General features: G+C 44.4%; 1 protein-coding gene across 1 annotated transcript in view; it reads right to left on the reverse strand.

Annotated features, from left to right (window-relative positions):
• The window catches only part of LOC126155368 (acyl-coenzyme A thioesterase 9, mitochondrial-like), a 181,928-nt gene that overhangs the window by 128,303 nt on the left and 34,841 nt on the right, over positions 1 to 18,784 (reverse strand). Inside the window, exon 3 of the mRNA XM_049916223.1 lies at positions 4,249 to 4,468. Coding sequence (XP_049772180.1) covers positions 4,249 to 4,468 — 220 coding nt within the window. The remainder of the gene's footprint in view (positions 1 to 4,248; positions 4,469 to 18,784) is intronic.

The raw sequence follows: 18,784 nt of genomic DNA on the forward strand, positions 1-18,784 counted from the left end.
TTTCATCAGTCTTTTGACTGGCTTGATGCGCCCGCCAAGAAAATTCCGGAATCACTTTTCTTAGCAGTATTATTTATCCAGGTCAGAAAGAAGCTCAGCATACGTAGAAATGTCATCTGTATTTTATTGCATATCTAGATTTCAGCTGACAGTGGAGCTATCATCTGTGCGTTATGGGCAGTCATGAAGGCTCAGCATAGTTATAACGACACTATTAAATATAACATTGGCATGCACAAGTGAAATGAAATGTCGTGTGACTAGGGCCTCGGCCGGCCGGAGTGGCCGTGCGGTTCTAGGCGCTGCAGTCTGGAACCGAGCGACCGCTACGGTCGCAGGTTCGAATCCTGCCTCGGGCATGGATGTGTGTGATGTCCTTAGGTTGGATAGGTTTAATTAGTTCTAAGTTCTAGGCGACTGATGACCTCAGAAGTTAAGCCGCGTAGTGCTCAGAGCCATTTGAACCATTTTTAGACTAGGGTATCCCGTAGGGTAGACCGTTCGCCGGGTGCAAGTCTTTCGATTTGACACCACTTCGGCGACTTGCGCGTCGCTGGGGATGAAATGATGATGATTAGGACAACACAACACCCAGTCCCTGAGCGGAGAAATTCTCCGACCCAGCTGGGGATCGAACCCGGGCGCTTAGGATTGACATTATGTAGCGCTGACCACTCAGGTACCGGGGGCGGACATGTACAAGTTATTATACTGTAAAATGTGCTATTATAACTATGGTGAATCTACAGGGTCAGCAAAAGGTCCATTAACATCTGAAAATTAAATATTTTACGAAATAATGCAGGTAGAGAGGTAAAAATAAACACACATGCTTGAAATTACTTTGGGTTCCATAGAAACAAAAACAAAGAGAACAAAATGACATACAGATGGCGCTTCATATGATACAAGAGCAATACTTAGCATAACAACTGACTTTTAGTAAAGACGATGTTCTTTATAACAAATGCTCACTACTTCGGCCTCCAATCATCAACAATACCGACAGTCGAGGGATAATGTTGTTCATAGCACTGTACAGCGTATCAAAAGGCATGGTGAGAAATCGGCGTCACATTTTGTCTAATGAGGTCAGACGATCGCGGGAGACTTGCAACTTCAGGTAGCGCCAACCAGTAATAACACGGATTGAGGTCTGGGGGACTGGGAAGCCAAGCATGAAGGAACTGGCGGCTCAGCAAGCGATCCTCGCCACACAATGTGCGCAAGAGATCTTTTACGTGTGTGGCAGTATGGAGTGGAGCGCCATTTTGCATAAGAGTTGTACCTTCCAGCAGGTGTTTATCAACCAGGCTAGGGATAGTACGATTCTGTAACTTACCGGTGTGCCTCGCACCCGTCACGCTGAGTTTTTATTTACGATTCTCTTGCGACGTCACTGACTAGTTGCTGTCCAGCGTCATCGGTTGGACGATATTTGCACTCGTTTTTTGTTTCAAAAAATTCCACATCATTTCATGCAAGTGTGTCAAGTTTTACGTCTCTGCTCACATTATTCCGTGAAGTTATACACTTTCAAATGTTAACAGACCTTGAAACGTGGCTACACTGAGTCACAGCGCCAGAGATTGCGTCAAAGATTATTATTCCGCCGCCTCCACTAGTGCAGTAGTAATTCAGAGGATGTCGAGTGCAGTTGTTGATCTCTTAGGTGAGAGAGTAGATGTTGTTCGGTTAGTGTAATGTATAGATGGAAGATGTTGCAATTATCACAGTGTATTTTTCGTCAATGTATATTGAGGTAAAAAAAAAAGGTATTACAGATTTCTTTAATGACAGTGCCTCTTGGTCACAGGTACAGTCAACAAGGCATCTGGCTCGTGTTCATGTATTAGACTTGTAATTCTGGTTTCTACGTGCAATTACAGTATTTCTGGTTTTTCAATTAGTTCATTGTAAATGGTGTTTAAAATATCTTATCGTCTTGAGGAAGAACCGAGCCAGATACGTGTATGTTGAGTCACACTACCACACACAGAACAGTTACACTTGTGCTTTGTTGCTTCGTAGCTTTTATAGTTGCAGGGGACTTAATTAATCAATTGTGTTAATGGAAATTCCTTGTCATTCCTTATTTTTATTTTATGGAGTCAGAGTGCGTGCTAATAATAGTCAGGGCCAACCGGTTACGAGACTTCGTAACCGGTCACACAGCTACTAAAATTATTGCATCATATTCATTTAATTAAGACCCCATGCAACCTTTGGGTCACTCTGTTCATGACTACCCATAATGTACTGAAAGCTATGTCTGCATAAAATATACAGTGTGTTACAAAAGGTGCGGCCAAACTTCCAGGAAACATTCCTCATACACAAATAAAGAAAATATGTTATGTGGACATGTGTCCGGAAACGCTTAATTTCCATGTTAGAGCTCATTTTAGTTTCGTCAGTATGTACTGTACTTCCTCGATTCACCGCCAGTTGGCCCAATTGAAGGAAGGTAATGTTGACTTCGGTGCTTGTGTTGACATGCGACTCATTGCTCTACAGTACTAGCGTCAAGCACATCAGTACGTAGCATCAACAGGTTAGTGTTCATCACGAACGTGATTTTGCAGTCAGTGCAATGTTTACAAATGCGGAGTTGGCAGACGCCCATTTGATGTATGGATTAGCACGGGGCAATAGCCCTGGCGCGGTACGTTTGTATCGAGACAGATTTCCAGAACGAAGGTGTCCCGACAGGAAGACGTTCGAAGCCATTAATCGGCGTCTTAGGGAGCACGGAACATTCCAGCCTATGACTCGTGACTGGGGAAGACCTAGAACGACGAGGACACCTGCAATGGACGAGCCAATTCTTCGTGCAGTTGACGATAACCCTAATGTCAGCGTCAGAGAAGTTGCTGCTGTACAAGGTAACGTTGACCATGTCACTGTATGGAGAGTGCTACGGGAGAACCAGTTGTTTCCGTACCACGTACAGCGTGTGCAGGCACTATCAGCAGCTGATTGGCCTCCACGGGTACACTTCTGCGAATGGTTCATTCAACAATGTATCAATCCTCATTTCAGTGCAAGTGTTCTCTTTACGGATGAGGCTTCATTCCAACGTGATCAAATTGTAAGTTTCTACAATCAACATGTGTGGGCTGACGAGAATCCGCACGCAATTGTGCAATCACGTCATCAACACAGATTATCTGTGAACGTTTGGGCAGGCATTGTTGATGTCTTGATTTGGCCCCATGTTCTTCCACCTGCGCTCAATGGAGCACGTTATCATGATTTCATACGGGATACTCTACCTGTGCTGCTAGAACATGTGCCTTTACAAGTACGACACAACATGTGGTTCATGCTCGATGGAGCTCCTGCACATTTCAGTCGAAGTGTTCGTACGCTTCTCAACAACAGATTCGGTGACCGATAGATTGATAGAGGCGGACCAATTCCATGGCCTCCATGCTCCCTGACCTCAACCCTGTTGACTTTCATTTATGGGGGCAGTTGAAAGCTCTTGTCTATGCAACCCCGGTACCAAATGTAGGGACTCTTCGTGCTCGTATTGTGGACGGCTGTGATACAATACGCCATTCTGCAGGGCTGCATCAGCGCATCAGGGATTCCATGCGACGGAGTGTGGATGCATGTATCCTCGCTAACGGAGGACATTTTGAACATTTCCTGTAACAAAGTGTTTGAAGTCATGCTGGTACGTTCTGTTGCTGTGTGTTTCCATTCCATGATTAATGTGATTTGAAGATAGGTAATAAAATGAGCTCTAACATGGAAAGTAAGCGTTTCCGGACACATGTCCACGTAACATATTTTCTTTCTTTGTGTGTGAGGACTGTTTCCTGATAGTTTGGCCGTACCTTTTTGTAACACCCTGTAGATGATATAGCGACTGATGCTGACCTTTTGCCCTGGACTACATCACGTCATGGGGCACGATTATTCCCTTGGAATAAAGCCTTATAAGTATTATTTGTATTTTTCGAGTATAATTTCCTTTCTGTTATACAACATAAGTAACTTAATTTGGAACTGGACGCTGTTCTCCGTCGTTCTTCGGTTACTGTATCCGTACGCAACACAACTTTTGTCCATTTTAGTTCTAAATGCGAGAGAAATAGTCAATCTAAAGTAGCAAGCCCAAGAACTACGAACAACTGTGCACGCCGCTAGTCAGTATGGCGACCTCCACGGTTTTCCCCGCAAATGTCGCCCCTGAGCAGTACGTCCAGTTTGGTATTGAACTCACTGAGCAGCACTCACGGTTTCCAGCAGCGACTATCTTCTCCTCTGCGGGTGTGGTGGGCCGCAGCCTGTTGACCTCCATCGGCTCGTTGTGAAGGGTCCGCGCGGCCAACACGAAGAAGGCCTTGGTGAGCACCCGCCAGTCTTCGCCTTTCAGCTGTTCCATCCGGACCTCCGCCTCCAGCGTCGTCTTCCCCGTCCACGTTACGCGTCCTCTCAGCCTGATATCCTGGTCCGGCTGTCGGCAGTATACCGCCACTCAGCTTTTCTTACACACAGACACAAATATGAGTGTATGCAGCAGGCAAATATCCCCAGAACACCCTTCCCTAAGGCTGGGGAGCAAGGTGTCATTCTGCTGGATACCACACACAGGGGATGCAGGGAAACGAATTAGAGGACATAACAGCCAAGAAACGCTTCATTCTAAATTAGGTGGCCCAGTGTACTGACCCGTTTTATACTACACTGCCCTGTCAAAAGCCTGAATAACAGCCTTTCGCGGCACTAACCGCTGCGAGACGTGCAGGAAAAGAGTCATCGAGGTTTTGGAAGGTATCGACAGGTACGTGGAGTTATGCCGACTCCAGTGCTGTGGCCAACTGCGCTAGGTTTCTCGGTTCAGGATCCATGGCGCGAAAAGCCCGATCGGGTTGTTCCCCTTAGATTCTCAATTGGGCTTAAATACAGGGAGTTTGGTGGCAAAGAGAGAACGGAAAACTCATCATGATGCTTTTAAAACCACATACTTACACTGTGAGCTGTGTGACACGTTGCATTGTTCTTCTGGTAGATGCCATTGTGCTAAGAAAAACAAATTGCATGCAGGGGCGGACATGGTCTCCAGGTGTAGATGTTGTGTTGTTTACTATGCCTTTTCACCAAAACGCTCTCGCCTGACTGCATCGTGTTTGCTTTCAGGCGTTTCACGCCGTAAGGCCTATACGGCAAAGCTCATCTGTCCGATCGAGTACAAAACTTGATTCATCTGAAAAGACCACCTGTTACCAGTCAATGGAGGCCAGCTGCGATATTCACGTGCGAATTCCAGCCTTCGTCCGTGATGAACAAGTCAGGATGGGTGCATGAATAAGGCGCCTGCTACTGCGGCCCATACGCAGCACGTTCGCTGGGTGGTGTTGAGAAGGCACTGTTGGTAGTCCCTTGGTTCAACTAGGAGATCAGTTGCTCAGCAGTTGCATGAATATTCGCCCGTACACATCTCCGCAGGCGTCGTTCACCGCTTTCATCTATCGCCCACTGGGCACCACAGTTTTCTCGGCGCCGGTAATGGATAGCGCCATTTTTCCAAGCAGAGTATACTTTAACCATGGCGCCACGTAAACAGTTTACAGACTTAGCCGTGTCGGAAAAGCCAATGATCATGCCCTTCTGGATGTCTTATAAATCACTCCTTCTCCGCATTACGACAACTGCACTGTTTCACGCGTCCCCATCCCCCTCGCCCCACCAGACACTCTTTGTATACCCTCCACTGCTAGTGCTGCCGCCGGCCGTCTGTGAGTGGTTATTGCACGTTGACGTCGAACATTCGCGTTGGTCATACCTTCTTCCCTCCACAGAGGCGACATGACGTACTTTTACTCGCTTTCGGATAAGGCACAGGCCGACAAAGCGTAACTTTCTGCTCTGACGGGAGGACCACCCTCTGTGTGGTGCTTGTGGTGTACACTACATTTTAAATGAACGTATTTCATATTCAGGCAAGAGGTTAGAAGTTGAATATAACTGCTGATTTATCCTCTATTTTAGCGGACAATGAGACGATTATAATAAAACGTTTTTAACACTTTGTGAGGTATGTGACATAAGGGTGAATGTTTTAATATTTTATCTGTGTGGCTATCTCATTCTGCTTTTTTGAAATTGACAAGCCAGACACACTTTCCTGAGATTTTTTAAACTTTTGTCCTATTGCTATGTTAGGTTTCTAATAGCACATTTTAATATTGACGAAGCTGAAAATTTTACCTTCTTCATGACTGGCTGCGACTGCGTAGGTGAAAGTGAAGGTGAGAGAGTGATTGTGATTACATGAAAGTATACTTCATGCACTTTTGGTTTTAACTAATTTAACCACATTCGTCTCGGACTATTTTAGCAAGGGCGCTAACAAATTCGCTGCTTAGTACTCTAAATCCACAAAACACTCACTAAAACACACACACACACATACACACACACACACACACACACACACACACACACACACACACACACACACAGACACACGCACACAAATTTCGAGCTAGTGTATAGTGATAGACCAGTAATAGCAGTTTTCAGTTTGACCATCATAAATGTGCAAGTAGGTGCCCCTCTTAGATTGATCTTAAGATAGTTGAAAATAGAAAATGAATATCCAGAAGCATTGGTGTCAAACTAATGAAGTTTTTTTTTTCAAATATTACACACTTTACATATTGCATCACATCCCACATATAGGGCGCAACTTACGGACAGTATCTATGTAGAACAATTTCAATGATCTCTCAGGCTTTCCCGGTGCACAACAGTAAACACTTTCAGTATATTTCAGTATGCAGTCTGTCGTCGTGCACGGGGACAATCATAGAACTAACGAGTGTGGTCTTGGCCGGTAGGGTTTCCTACTAATTCTGTACTTGGTGGAATTGGCCATAGGACGATGCTGTTATGCTGCCCGGACCGAACGCTATCTTATCATGTCCCACAGATATTCTGTGGGAGATAGGTCCAGTGATTGTGCTAGAAAAAGTCTTTCAATTGACTAACACGACACGTGTGCAACAGGTGTGTATAGTACTGTTCGGTGATCACATTCCTCTGACGTTGCGGGAGCCGTAAGCAATAGGGTCGATTATGTTACGAAAGTTTCTTGATTGTGAACAAACGCCAGAAGGAGCATCCACGGCCTGATACACTACAGTAATCCTCCCCTACCATATCGACGCCACACAGCCACCACACAGCCAAACGATCATCTTTGTTAGCAAGAAAAAAATCTCCTCACTACAATAAACACAGAATGGTTCCATTCACCTCTCCTAATCAAAATTAGTTACTAGCTAGACAGCAATCGAAAACATGCATTAAATTACGTAGTGTGTATTCGTAGTTTAGATGTGCTGCCACCGAACAAATGATAAGGACTAACTGAATACGTACTATTCACCCTAAGACCAATAACATGTAGTCAGAAACGTGCAGAAGACGATGCAAGAGATTTTTATTTACAAAGCGTGGATTTCCAAACAGTTATCTATGTGGGTGTTAGAAAGATATCTACGAAAATAAAATGTAACTGGATACATAAAAAATCTGTTCACTAAGCGGTGGCAGGAGAACCCACACCTATAAAACTTTAATGGAAATTTGCAAGGCTTCGGAGCCAGTGGATCGTTCTTCTGATAGAAGGGTTGAAGGGGGAAGTAAGATGGATGAAGGAAAGCACTGGCGAAGTCTGGGAAATAGAGAGAGTTTGGAAAAGTGGCTCAGAACTGTGGATCAGGAGAGAGATAGCGGACGGGATGAGAAGAAAAGACTATGAGCTTAGAAGTGTAAGACAGGGTAATAAGCAAACAAAGATTATTGACAAAATATCGTGCAATAGGTAGTAAGAGCGGAAAACTGAAGCTGAGCCGGCGAGAACCAAGCATGCTCTGCAACATAAAAGTCGTGATTTCAGTGCCTGTTTCATCAACTCGGATTCTTCCCCCAGACACTAGCCTCTAAGAAGTCCGCAGGTGGGAATTGGGATTATAACATGTCCTTGGTTCTTACCACCCACCTGTCCTCAATTTACGTTAATTTCTTCGGTCTCAACATTTCTTGTCAGTAATTATTCCTTCCTTCATTCCCTTTTGGTTTTCTATGTCTTTCATTTCCTACTTGCAATCGGTCTTTCCTTCTGATCCCGTCCGGTAAGTCTCCCATGACCCAGGGTTCCGGGCGTCTTGTCCAAACTCTTCCTATTTCCCAAACGTCGCCAGTCATTTCCGTTTCCCTTAAACCCTTGTGCCAAAAGAAGGAGCCACTGCCTCCGAAAGCTTCCAGATTTCTTGAACCCTTATATGGGTGTGTTATCATGCCGCCGCTTGATGAGCAGATATTGTAAGTAGGCTGTTTAGGTTTTTATGTTGGTAACGCCACGTAGCGCTCTATATGAAAATCACTGACTGTGCTGTGCGAAGGCTGTGGCTGGTTTGCATTGTTGGAGTATATGCTATTGTAGTGTTCGGCAGTTGGCTGTTAACAGCGCGTAGCGTTGCGCAGTTGGAGGTGAGCCGCCAGCAGTGGGGGATGTGGGGAGAGAGATGGCGGAATTTTGAGAGCGGACGATCTGAACGTGTGTCCATCAGAAAGAGTAAATTTGTGAGACTGGATGTCATGAATTGATATATGTATATTATGACTTTTGAACATTATTAAGGTAAATAATTGTTTGTTCTTTATCAAAATCTTTCATTTGCTAACTATGCCTATCAGTAGATAGTTACTTCAGTAGTTAGACTCTTTTATTTAGCTGGCAGCATTGGCGCTCGCTGTATTGCAGTAGTTCGACTAACGAAGATTTTTGTGAGGTATGTGATTCACGAAAGGTATAGGTTATTGTTGGTCAGGGCCATTCTTTTGTAGGGATTACTGAAAGTCAGATTGCGTTGCGCTAAAAATAGTGTGTGCCATTTTAGTGAATGTCAGTACATTCAGTTTTCCTCAGCTGTTTGAAAATCAAATAACGTAGGGGTTTATCAGCACAATCATCCATTAATTTTTCTAAGGGGACGTTTCAATATTTTTATCTATCGTGCTTCAGAATAAGCAAAATATCTGTTTAATGCAAAGTACTCTCTCGTGATATTAGGATTTTACTCGAAGCTTTAGCGTTAAGTAGATAATTAGGATTCATATGTGACCTAATGTTAGCGAAAGAAATGGTAAGTGATAGCAAGAAGTGAAAAGGTGCTTCATTATGACATAAGACATTTAACGAGTGGCAAACAATTGTAGAGCAAAATACACTTGATACAAATATATCGCTATATCTACAATGGGACTCATTCCAGAAGCTTAAGATATGTACGATATTCACTTGTAATCCAACAGCAATTAATGTGTAATAAGCAGTTAATTAGAGTATCCAAATTTTCGTCTAACCGTATCGAATCTGGTGTGACACATATCTGTACAAGTGCTCTATATATACGTAGTGATAGGAATTGAAAAAGTTTAAAACCTTAAGACTATTTTCCACGTGTTGAACGTATTTTCGCCGGCCACGGTGGCCGTGCGGTTCTAGGCGCTCCAGTCCGGAGCCGCGCTGCTGCTGCGGTCGCAGGTTCGAATCCTGCCTCGGGCATGGGTGTGTGTGATGTCCTTAGGTTAGCTAGGTTTAAGTAGTTCTAAGTTCTAGGGGACTGATGACCACAGCAGTTGAGTCCCTTAGTGCTCAGAGTCATTTGAACCATTTTTTGAACGTATTTTCCGCTCCTTAACGGACTGAGTAGCTGACTATTAGGATATCTTTGCTCATGAGGACTCAAGGGTACTATTCTCGTTACGTTACGATTATCGAACACTTAAGGATTGAATCTGTCATATATTTACATGTACACAGGGTGGACAAAAACATGGAAACACCAAAAAAAAACACATTACCAGGCCTAATACTGTGTAGGAAACCCGTTGGCTCTCGAAACAGTTTCCAGTCGTCTCGGAATCCTAAATACAGGTCCTGTATGGTTTTCATGGGGAAACTAAAACCACTCTTCCTGCAAAATAGTGACAAGCTCAGGTAACTATGATGGAAGTGAATAGCTATCACACACCCTTCTCTCCAAAATAGACCACTAAGGCTCAATAATATTAAGATCTGGTAACTGTGGTGGCCATGGGTGATGCGACGATTCGTCCTTGTGCTCACAAAACTAGTTCTGGATTATGCGAGCTGCGTGAACAGGTGCCCTGTCGTCTTGGAAACCAGTGTCAGCATTGAGGAACAAACACTGTAATGTGACATGGATCTGATCAATCAAAGTGGTCACAGAACCAATGGTAATAATGCGACCTAGCAGAGTAACCATGAGACCCATGGAATACCACGATATGGCTGCCCAAATCATCATCGAGCCCCGCCAAGTATCACTCTTAGCGCGTAAACTCGGCCAGAAGATGGAAACAGTGTGAAACGAGATTCATCCAATCAAATTACTTATTTTCAAGCTCCAGATTTTATAGCTTCAGCACCCCGTTTTCCTGTTGTTGGCATTTGTATCAATGATTGTTGTTGTTGTCTTCAGTCCTGAGACTGATTTGATGCAGCTCTCCATGCTACTCTATCCTGTGCAGCCTTCTTCATTTCCCAGTACTTACTGCAACCTACATCCTTCTGAATCTGCTTAGCGTATTCATCTCTTGGTCTCCCTCTACGATTTTTACCCTCCATGCTGCCCTCCAATGCTAAATTTGTGATCCCTTGATGCCTCAGAACATGTCCTACCAACCGATCCCTTCTTCTTGTCAAGTTGTGCCACAAACTCCTCTTCTCCCCAATTCTATTCAATACCTCCTCATTAGTTATGTGATCTACCCATCTAATTTTCAGCATTCTTCTGTAGCACCACATTTCGAAAGCTTCTATTCTCTTCTTGTCCAAACTATTTATCGTCCATGTTTCACTTCCATACATGGTTACACTCCATACAAATACTTTTAGAAACGACTTCCTCACACTTAAATCTACACCCGATGTTAACAAATTTCTCTTCTTCAGAAACGCTTTCCTTGCCATTGCCAGTGTACATTTTATATCCTCTCTACTTCGACCATCATCAGTTACTTTTCTCCCCAAATAGCAAAACTCCTTTCCTACTTTAAGTGTCTCATTTCCTAATCTAATTCCCTCAGCATCACCCGACTTAATTCCACTACATTCCATTATCCTCGTTTTGCTTTTGTTGATGATTAGTGGTTTGGAATTCCAGGACGCCCTGCACTTCCCTTCTTATGGACCTCCATTCATGTTGTTTTGGTGCTGACAGTGTTCTTAAGTGCGACATTCAGTTCTGCAGTCATCTTCTTATTTTCCGCCACAATCCTCTCCAATAACCGTAATGTCACGATCACACAACACATACTTTTGTCCGCGCTGTGACTTAGTGGATGCTGTTTTCCCGCTTTCCCTGTATTTAATATAAACCTTCAATAAGGTGCCGCTTGAAACACCAAAAATTTCAGCTACGTTGCTAACAGAAGCACGCACCATACGAGCACCAACAATTTGCCCACGTTCGGATTCGCTTATCTCCGATATAACGCATCCACAACTGACTGACACCTGCAACATATTGATGACACTCCTCAGGTGCCATTCGTGGTCAAGCACACCAGCGCAACTTGCAGGCTTGGCTAGCATCCGCATTTATGTTACCCACGCATTTCTCGCCATATTTCCACATTTTTGCCAACCCTTGTACTTCCGTCGAGACATTTTTTCTGTCCGGTAGCTGACAGTGCAGGCTCGGTGATCAGGGAATTGTGAAATATTTTCGCCTTTTACATAATAATAAACCAATTTTGTTTGCTTCATAAATAACTACCTACTACAAATTACACTGCTGGCCATTAAAATTGCTACACCAAGAAGAAATGCACATGATAAACGTGTATTCATTGAACAAATATATTATACTATAACTGACATGTGACTACATTTTCACGCAGTTTGGGTGCATAGATCCTGAGAAATCAGTACCCAGAACAACCACCTCTGGCCGTAATAACGGCCTTGATACGGCTGGGCATTGAGTCAAACAGAGCTTGGATGGCGTGTACAGGTACAGTTTCCCATGCAGCTTCAACACGATACCACAGTTCATCAAGAGTAGTGACTGGCGTATTGTGACGAGCCATGTGCTCGGCCACCATTGACCAGACATTTTCAATTGGTGAGAGATCTGGAGAATGTGCTGGCCAGGGCAGCAGTCGAACATTTTCTGTATCCAGAAAGGCCCGTACGGGATCTGCAACATGCGGTCGTGCATTATCCTGCTGAAATGTAGGGTTTCGCAGGGATCGAATGAAGGGTAAAAAAAACGGGTCGTGACACATCTGAAATGTAACGTCCACTGTTCAAAGTGCCGCCAATGCGAACAAGAGGTGTCCGAGACGTGTAACCAGTGGCACCCCATACCATCACGCCGGGTGATACGCCAGTATGACGATGACGAATATACGCTTTCAATATGCGTTCACCGCGATGTCGCCAGACACGATTGCGATCATCATGATGCTGTAAACAGAACCTGGATTCATCCGAAAAAATGACGTTTTTCCATTCGTGCACCCAGGTTCGCGTTGAGTACACCATCGCAGGCGCTCCTATCTGTGATGCAGCGTCAAGGGTAACCGCAGCCAAGGTCTCCGAGCTGATAGTCAATGCTGTTGCAAACGTCGTCTGGTGGTTGTTGTCTTGCAAACGTCCCCATCTGTTGACTCAGGGATAGAGACGTGGCTGCACGATCAGTTACAACCATGCGAATAAGATGCCTGTCATCTCGACTGCTAGTGGTACGAGGCCGTTGGGATCCAGCACGGCGTTCCGTATTACCCTCCTGAACCCTGAACCCACCGATTCCATATTCTGCTAACAGTCATTGGACCTCGACCGACGCGAGCAGTAATGTCACGATACGATAAACCGCAATCGCGATAGGCTACAATTCGACCTTTATCAAAGTCGGAAACGTGATGGTACGCATTTCTCCTCCTTACACGAGGCATCACAACAACGTTTCACCAAGCAACGCCGGTCAACTACTGTTTATGTATGAGAAATCGGTTGGAAACTTTCCTCATGTCAGCACGTTTTAGGTGTCGCCACCGGCGCCAACCTTGTGTCAATGCTCTGAAAAGCTAATCATTTGCATATCACAGCATCTTCTTTCTGTTGGTTAAATTTCGCGTCTGTAGCACGTCATCTTCATGGTGTAGCAATTTTAATGGCCAGTAGTGTAAATTCCCTTGTCGTATTTTCCTATGTGTATGTGAACGCCAATCTGAGAAACTGTTGTAGGGACTTTGATAAGGTTCTCACTAACAGTTAAACTGATTTAAGAGAAGGTTTGCGTACGTAATTAATAAATATTGAGTGAAAACTGCCTGAACTATGATGGATTAAAGTCCTCATCGCGTTTTTCTGTCTGTATGGAAGGCTAATCTGAGGGACTCCTGTAAGGACTTTCATATCGTTTTAACTAACAGATTAACTGATTCATGAGAAAAATTTGTATGTAAAATTTATTACCACTACGTCAGACAAGCTGTTCGGTAACAGATACTTAGGACTGCCCATGCGAAACCGGGGCGAGTAGCTAGCACAGAAAGTTTTTCTAAAAAAGAAAACGCTTTACACTGTTTGTGAAAGTTGCCAAGGAAGTACCAGTGTGGCCTGTAATTGTCGTATGGCAGTGAAGCTTGGTGGATATTCTGATGCATTAATGCGAAATCTATTAACGCTGAAAAAAAAGGTCCAATTTTGGCTACCAGGTGCAAATCTGGCTCTGTGAATGCAAGATGTGTTTCCATATGTAATGGAAAAGGAACGGGACGCAGTTCCAATGGAATTTGAGAAATGTGTTCCTGTATACTGGCCTTCAGATCAGGCAAAGACCGAACGTGTCCGTGGTAAATGCGTTCTTTTAGATATCTCAGAGCCAAACGTCACATGGATTCAGATCAGATGATCTTGCAGGCCATGCACCTGGAAAACCTCTGGAGATAACACGTTCGTGGAAGGCTGCATTAAGCAGATCATTCACTGGACGAGCGACGCGAGGTGTTGCCCCATCTTGCGTGAAAACAGTGGTTTCCACGCAGATGCGCTCTTCCAAAGCGGGAATCATATGCTGTACTAAGAAGAGAAGTATGTAGTGTGAAACGGCTGAACACACAGTGCACTGAACACTCCTAACGAAGGGCCTCCATAGCCGACAACTCATGCATGTGCCAATGTTAATACCACGACATCGGCAACTACGACTGGAATGGGCACGTGACCATCGGCACTGGACGTTGGCGCAGTGCCAGAACGTTGCGTGGTCTGATGAATCCCGATACCTTCTTCGTCGTAGCGATGGAAGGACGCAGATCCGTCACCTTCCGCGAGAACAGCTGCTTAGCACCCGTATGGTGACAACCTCGCGGCAGCTCCTTTACGCTCTTGGGAACATTCTAGTGGACATCCATAGGTCCGGTGAAGCTTTTGAAAGATACCATGATGGCCAAAGAGTATGGTACACTGGTTGAAGACCATGTACACCCCTCCATGACGATCATGTTTTCCGACGGCAGTGGCATTTTTCAACAAGATAATGCACCGTGTCACAAGGCCAGGAGTGTGGTGGAGCGGTTCGAGGAACATAATGGCGAGTTCCAATTTATGTGCTGGACCCCCAACTCGACAGATCTGAGCGCAATCGAACACATTTGGGATGTGATTGAACATGGCGTGACTTATGTGTGCAGATGCGGTGCCAGTTCCCTCCAGCGACCTATCAAGGACTCATTGCTTCCATTCCACGAAGCGTCGCTACTGTTATCCGTACAAAACGTGGTACAGAGAGGCCAAGGGGAAATGACGCTGCAGGAAGTCAGGATAGCAGTTGGGTACTTGTGGAGCGTCTCTGACGCTAGCAAAACATTGTCAAAGTTCCGTTTTTTATTAACTATGTTTATGGTTATCTTGTTCCACACTGGCCCTATAGCTGATGCCTCATTCAGCTGCGTGTTAAGTTCTCGCTGATGGCTGCCGAGTCAGCTCCTCGTCTGCAGGCCCAGGCGACGAACGAGTGATCTCGCGCTGCGACGCGCTGCCGGCGCTGCTATGGTCCAGCACGAATGGTCTCGTGCTAGCTATTAGGGTGTGCTCAATTCCACTCCCAATTCTATGTTTACTCTTGGTGATCCATCCACGATGTGGTGTTGCCGGAAGTCGTGTGGTCAGTCGATTTCCTCCCTACCAGTCATGTAGGTTTCATCACCCGGAGGCGCGTTAGTGCTGAACAGGTACGTGGAGCCCCCGAAACCCTGCTGCCGGTTTCCCCGATGAAGTTCGGTGCTGTTAGCACTCCTCGATGTGGTGTTGTCGGAAGACAGTCACCTTCTCCATCAGCAATGGTAGGCGAAGACCGACATCTCAGATACATCTTCGGCTGGTTCGTAAACTGTTCTGGGTTATCTATGATCTAGATTCGCCACAGTATCGTAAACACGGAATCGAGTGCTATTGCTGTGAATTCCATCGATCCTAATGATCAACATGAGTTTTTAAGAGGAGCTAACGTGAGTCTATGACGCGATGCTCGGTTCGTAATGGCCACAAGTGTTCTTCTTATTCTGCCATATTCGCTTAACAGGCTCTTAATTGCCGTGTAGGTTCGCTGATGCTCATTTTCGAGCTAACGAATCTGCGTGCCACGTTTCCGATGTCTTTGTGTCCTGTGCTACAACCTCTGACAATAACGTTCGGTGAATAGTCTTGTAACATTAACGTAGATGAACTATGAACTACAGTTACCTTACTGTCCTCCGAAATAGTCAACTATGCACCGCTGATCTCTGCGATACTTGTCCTGAAAACTATGCACAGAGTTCAAAAGCTGCGTCACATTACGGTGGATGTCAGGAATATCGTCAAATCTCTTTCCTTTCAAAGCGAGTTTGAGTCGAGGGAATAGAAAGAAGTCTGAAAGATTGATATCCGGTGAGTATGGTGGATGTTCAAGTTGCACCACCCCCTTTTTTTGCCAGGGACTGTTTGACGATATTGGCCGCGTGTGGGCGAGGGTTGTCGTGGGAAAAAAAAAAAAGACAGGAACCTTGTTATGCATGTTGGGGGGGGGGGGGGGGGAGGTGCATGAAACGGGTCAAAGTTTCAACGCACCGTGTAGCGTTCAACGTCGTTCCCTCAGGTAGAAATTCCTTGTGTATAATGCCTTGACTATGGAAAAAGATGATGAGCATCTTTTTGATGCGTGAGTTTTCGGCTCTGACCTTTTTCCGACGAGGTGATGTCGGAGAACGCCATTCCATGCTTTGCCGTTTCGTTTCAGGCTCGTACTGGATACACCAGGTTTCATCCTTAGTGACAATACGGTTCAAGAAACTGGATGTCTCATCCAAAGTTTCGACAAGATGCTGTGAAGCCTCTAAACGTGCCTGCTTCTGATCGTCAGTCAAGTGATGTGGCACAAGCAGACAATACGTTTTCCTCTTCCCTAACTCCTGGGTAAGAATTTGTCGCACGGATTCACGGTTCATCTGCAGTTCATTCGCTATCATTCGCACAGTTAATCGACGGTCGTTCGTGATTAATGACCTTACTTTCTCAATAATTTCGTCACTGTCGCTGTCGCCGTTCGTCCGCTACGGGGATTGTCAGAAACATTTTCCCGGCCTCCTGGAAAACGGACGAACCACTTGTACACACACTTCATGGACAGTGCTTGATCCGCATAAACACGTACTAGCATTGTATGCATTTCTTTCTGTGTCTTTCTAAGCTTAAAACAAAACTTTAAATTGATGCTTTGGTTGTTCATTGCCCTATTCTCAGTTCAGAAGCAACGCATTGAACAAGCACTTCGTCCAACGGGTCTAACACGGAACACACACGATGCTCAACTGGACTACGGTGTGGGCAGGTTGTCCACTCCGGTCCCCAGGCAGTTGCGGCGTTGTGAGTCGTCGTGTTGCCCGATCGACCGTTCCGACTTCATTCACCGAACTTGTCAGAGGTTGTATTTTCTGTTGAGCCCGCCCTCTCCCCCACAGCATGGTGTTGTAACGTGCTGAAGCCTGACCCACTTGCAACATATTGTTTATTTCCTGGTTCAGTCTCCACCTCTGGCGTGACAGCACTTTCCTTGTAGCAAGATGAACGAGTTTCAATAAAATTTTCTAATTTTTCAACCCCTTACTATTCTGTGCCATAACAGCAATTAGGTAGGTGGACATACTGTTCTGGCTCATCAGTATATTATTTAGTGGATTTATTGTGTTTGATGATTACCTGAAGTCAGCTTTTGATGAACTTAACCAATAAAGAAAGCATATACAGCTGAAAATAATTCTGTAGTATTTGCATGCTTTTGATAGTGTGAAAATTTGTGACAAAATTACATTGGTAACTACATTTCTACGTTATACAATAGTCCAAAATACACTCATTATTCCTTACAGATGTCTTATTGTTGTGTGCCGTTCTGTAAGAACGAGAAAGTAAAAGGCAGTGACATAAGTTACTACGAATGTCCAATTGGTAATGACCTAAGGGATGCGTGGTTATGAGTGATTTCTCGAGACTACTTCACGCCAAATACGCCTTTAATTTGATCAGTAGTTTGCAGTTGACATTTTACCGAGGCAGACCATAAATCTGGTTCCAAGAAAAAGATTCTGTGAACAGGTAATATTTGCAGCAGATTTCCAAATTATCCTCTCCATAAAATTCCAGTAGCAATAGTATCTTGGCTACAAACTGAAAAGCGTCCTCCAAATAATCAGGTGTGTCGTAAATGTAAAACAAGCGCAAGCCCTGCACAAGAAATCAGTACTTTTGTTCTATTAAATGCATTTGCAGAAGTTGCAGTTCAAACAAAAGATGACGTGCTTTCCAAACTAAAAGCTTGCCAAAAAGAACTAAGATCACAAAAATTAGAACATGGAGAGTAAACAACAAATAAAGACCCAGGAACATAACATTCATGTACTGTCAAAACGACTTGCACAGTATGAAAATAACATATCATGAAAAGCCTGGAATAATTAATATCTGAAGAAAGCAACATGTCTACAGTAAAATTCTTACTGGAGCAAATATAAAGTGTTCGTAAAAAATCGTCTCATTGGAGTGGGGAAGCAATGAAACAGTACGTCATTTGGCAATACTGCTCTCCCAAAAGCTACAAATATGCCAGAGATTATGCTGAAATTACCCAGTAGTCATATTCCCTCTCGTTTTGTTGGTGATATTTCGCAAGAAACAGTAGTTAAGCCTTTGGTAAAGTCAAGATTGGAAGCAGGAAAAGGCGGAGCTTAGTAACTGATGTCAATTAAGCAACAACTCCAGTATGCCAGATAAAATGCAGACGCAGGAGCTTGAGAATGTAGCTAGTCACAACAATTTGTGCAAAGTAAATTACCAATTCTAGTCTATCTTTTATTGAGCTTCATGATAAGTGAATTTTCAACAAAGTTCAGGTTGCCAGCAGCTTACTTCTTCACTTATCAGCTCTCTAGTGCGCAGCTGCACAAGCTTACATTGTCTGTGATTCACGAAATAGAATGTCGGTTTTTTGTGCTGGGCTTGGTAACAGATGATCACAAAATAAACGTCACAACGATGAAAAGGTTGCGTGGAAGTACCTAAATTGCTGTCCCCTAAAGTGCCACGTCCAGAAAATTGTGAACGGCCGCTCTTTCTAGCTTTCGACCAGTGTCACTTTTTAAAGAATCTGAGGTCTCTCTTTCTAGATAGATGTATGTTTGATACTGA

The sequence above is a fragment of the Schistocerca cancellata genome, chromosome 2, assembly GCF_023864275.1.
Source record: "Schistocerca cancellata isolate TAMUIC-IGC-003103 chromosome 2, iqSchCanc2.1, whole genome shotgun sequence".
In the NCBI taxonomy this organism is placed as follows: domain Eukaryota; kingdom Metazoa; phylum Arthropoda; class Insecta; order Orthoptera; family Acrididae; genus Schistocerca; species Schistocerca cancellata.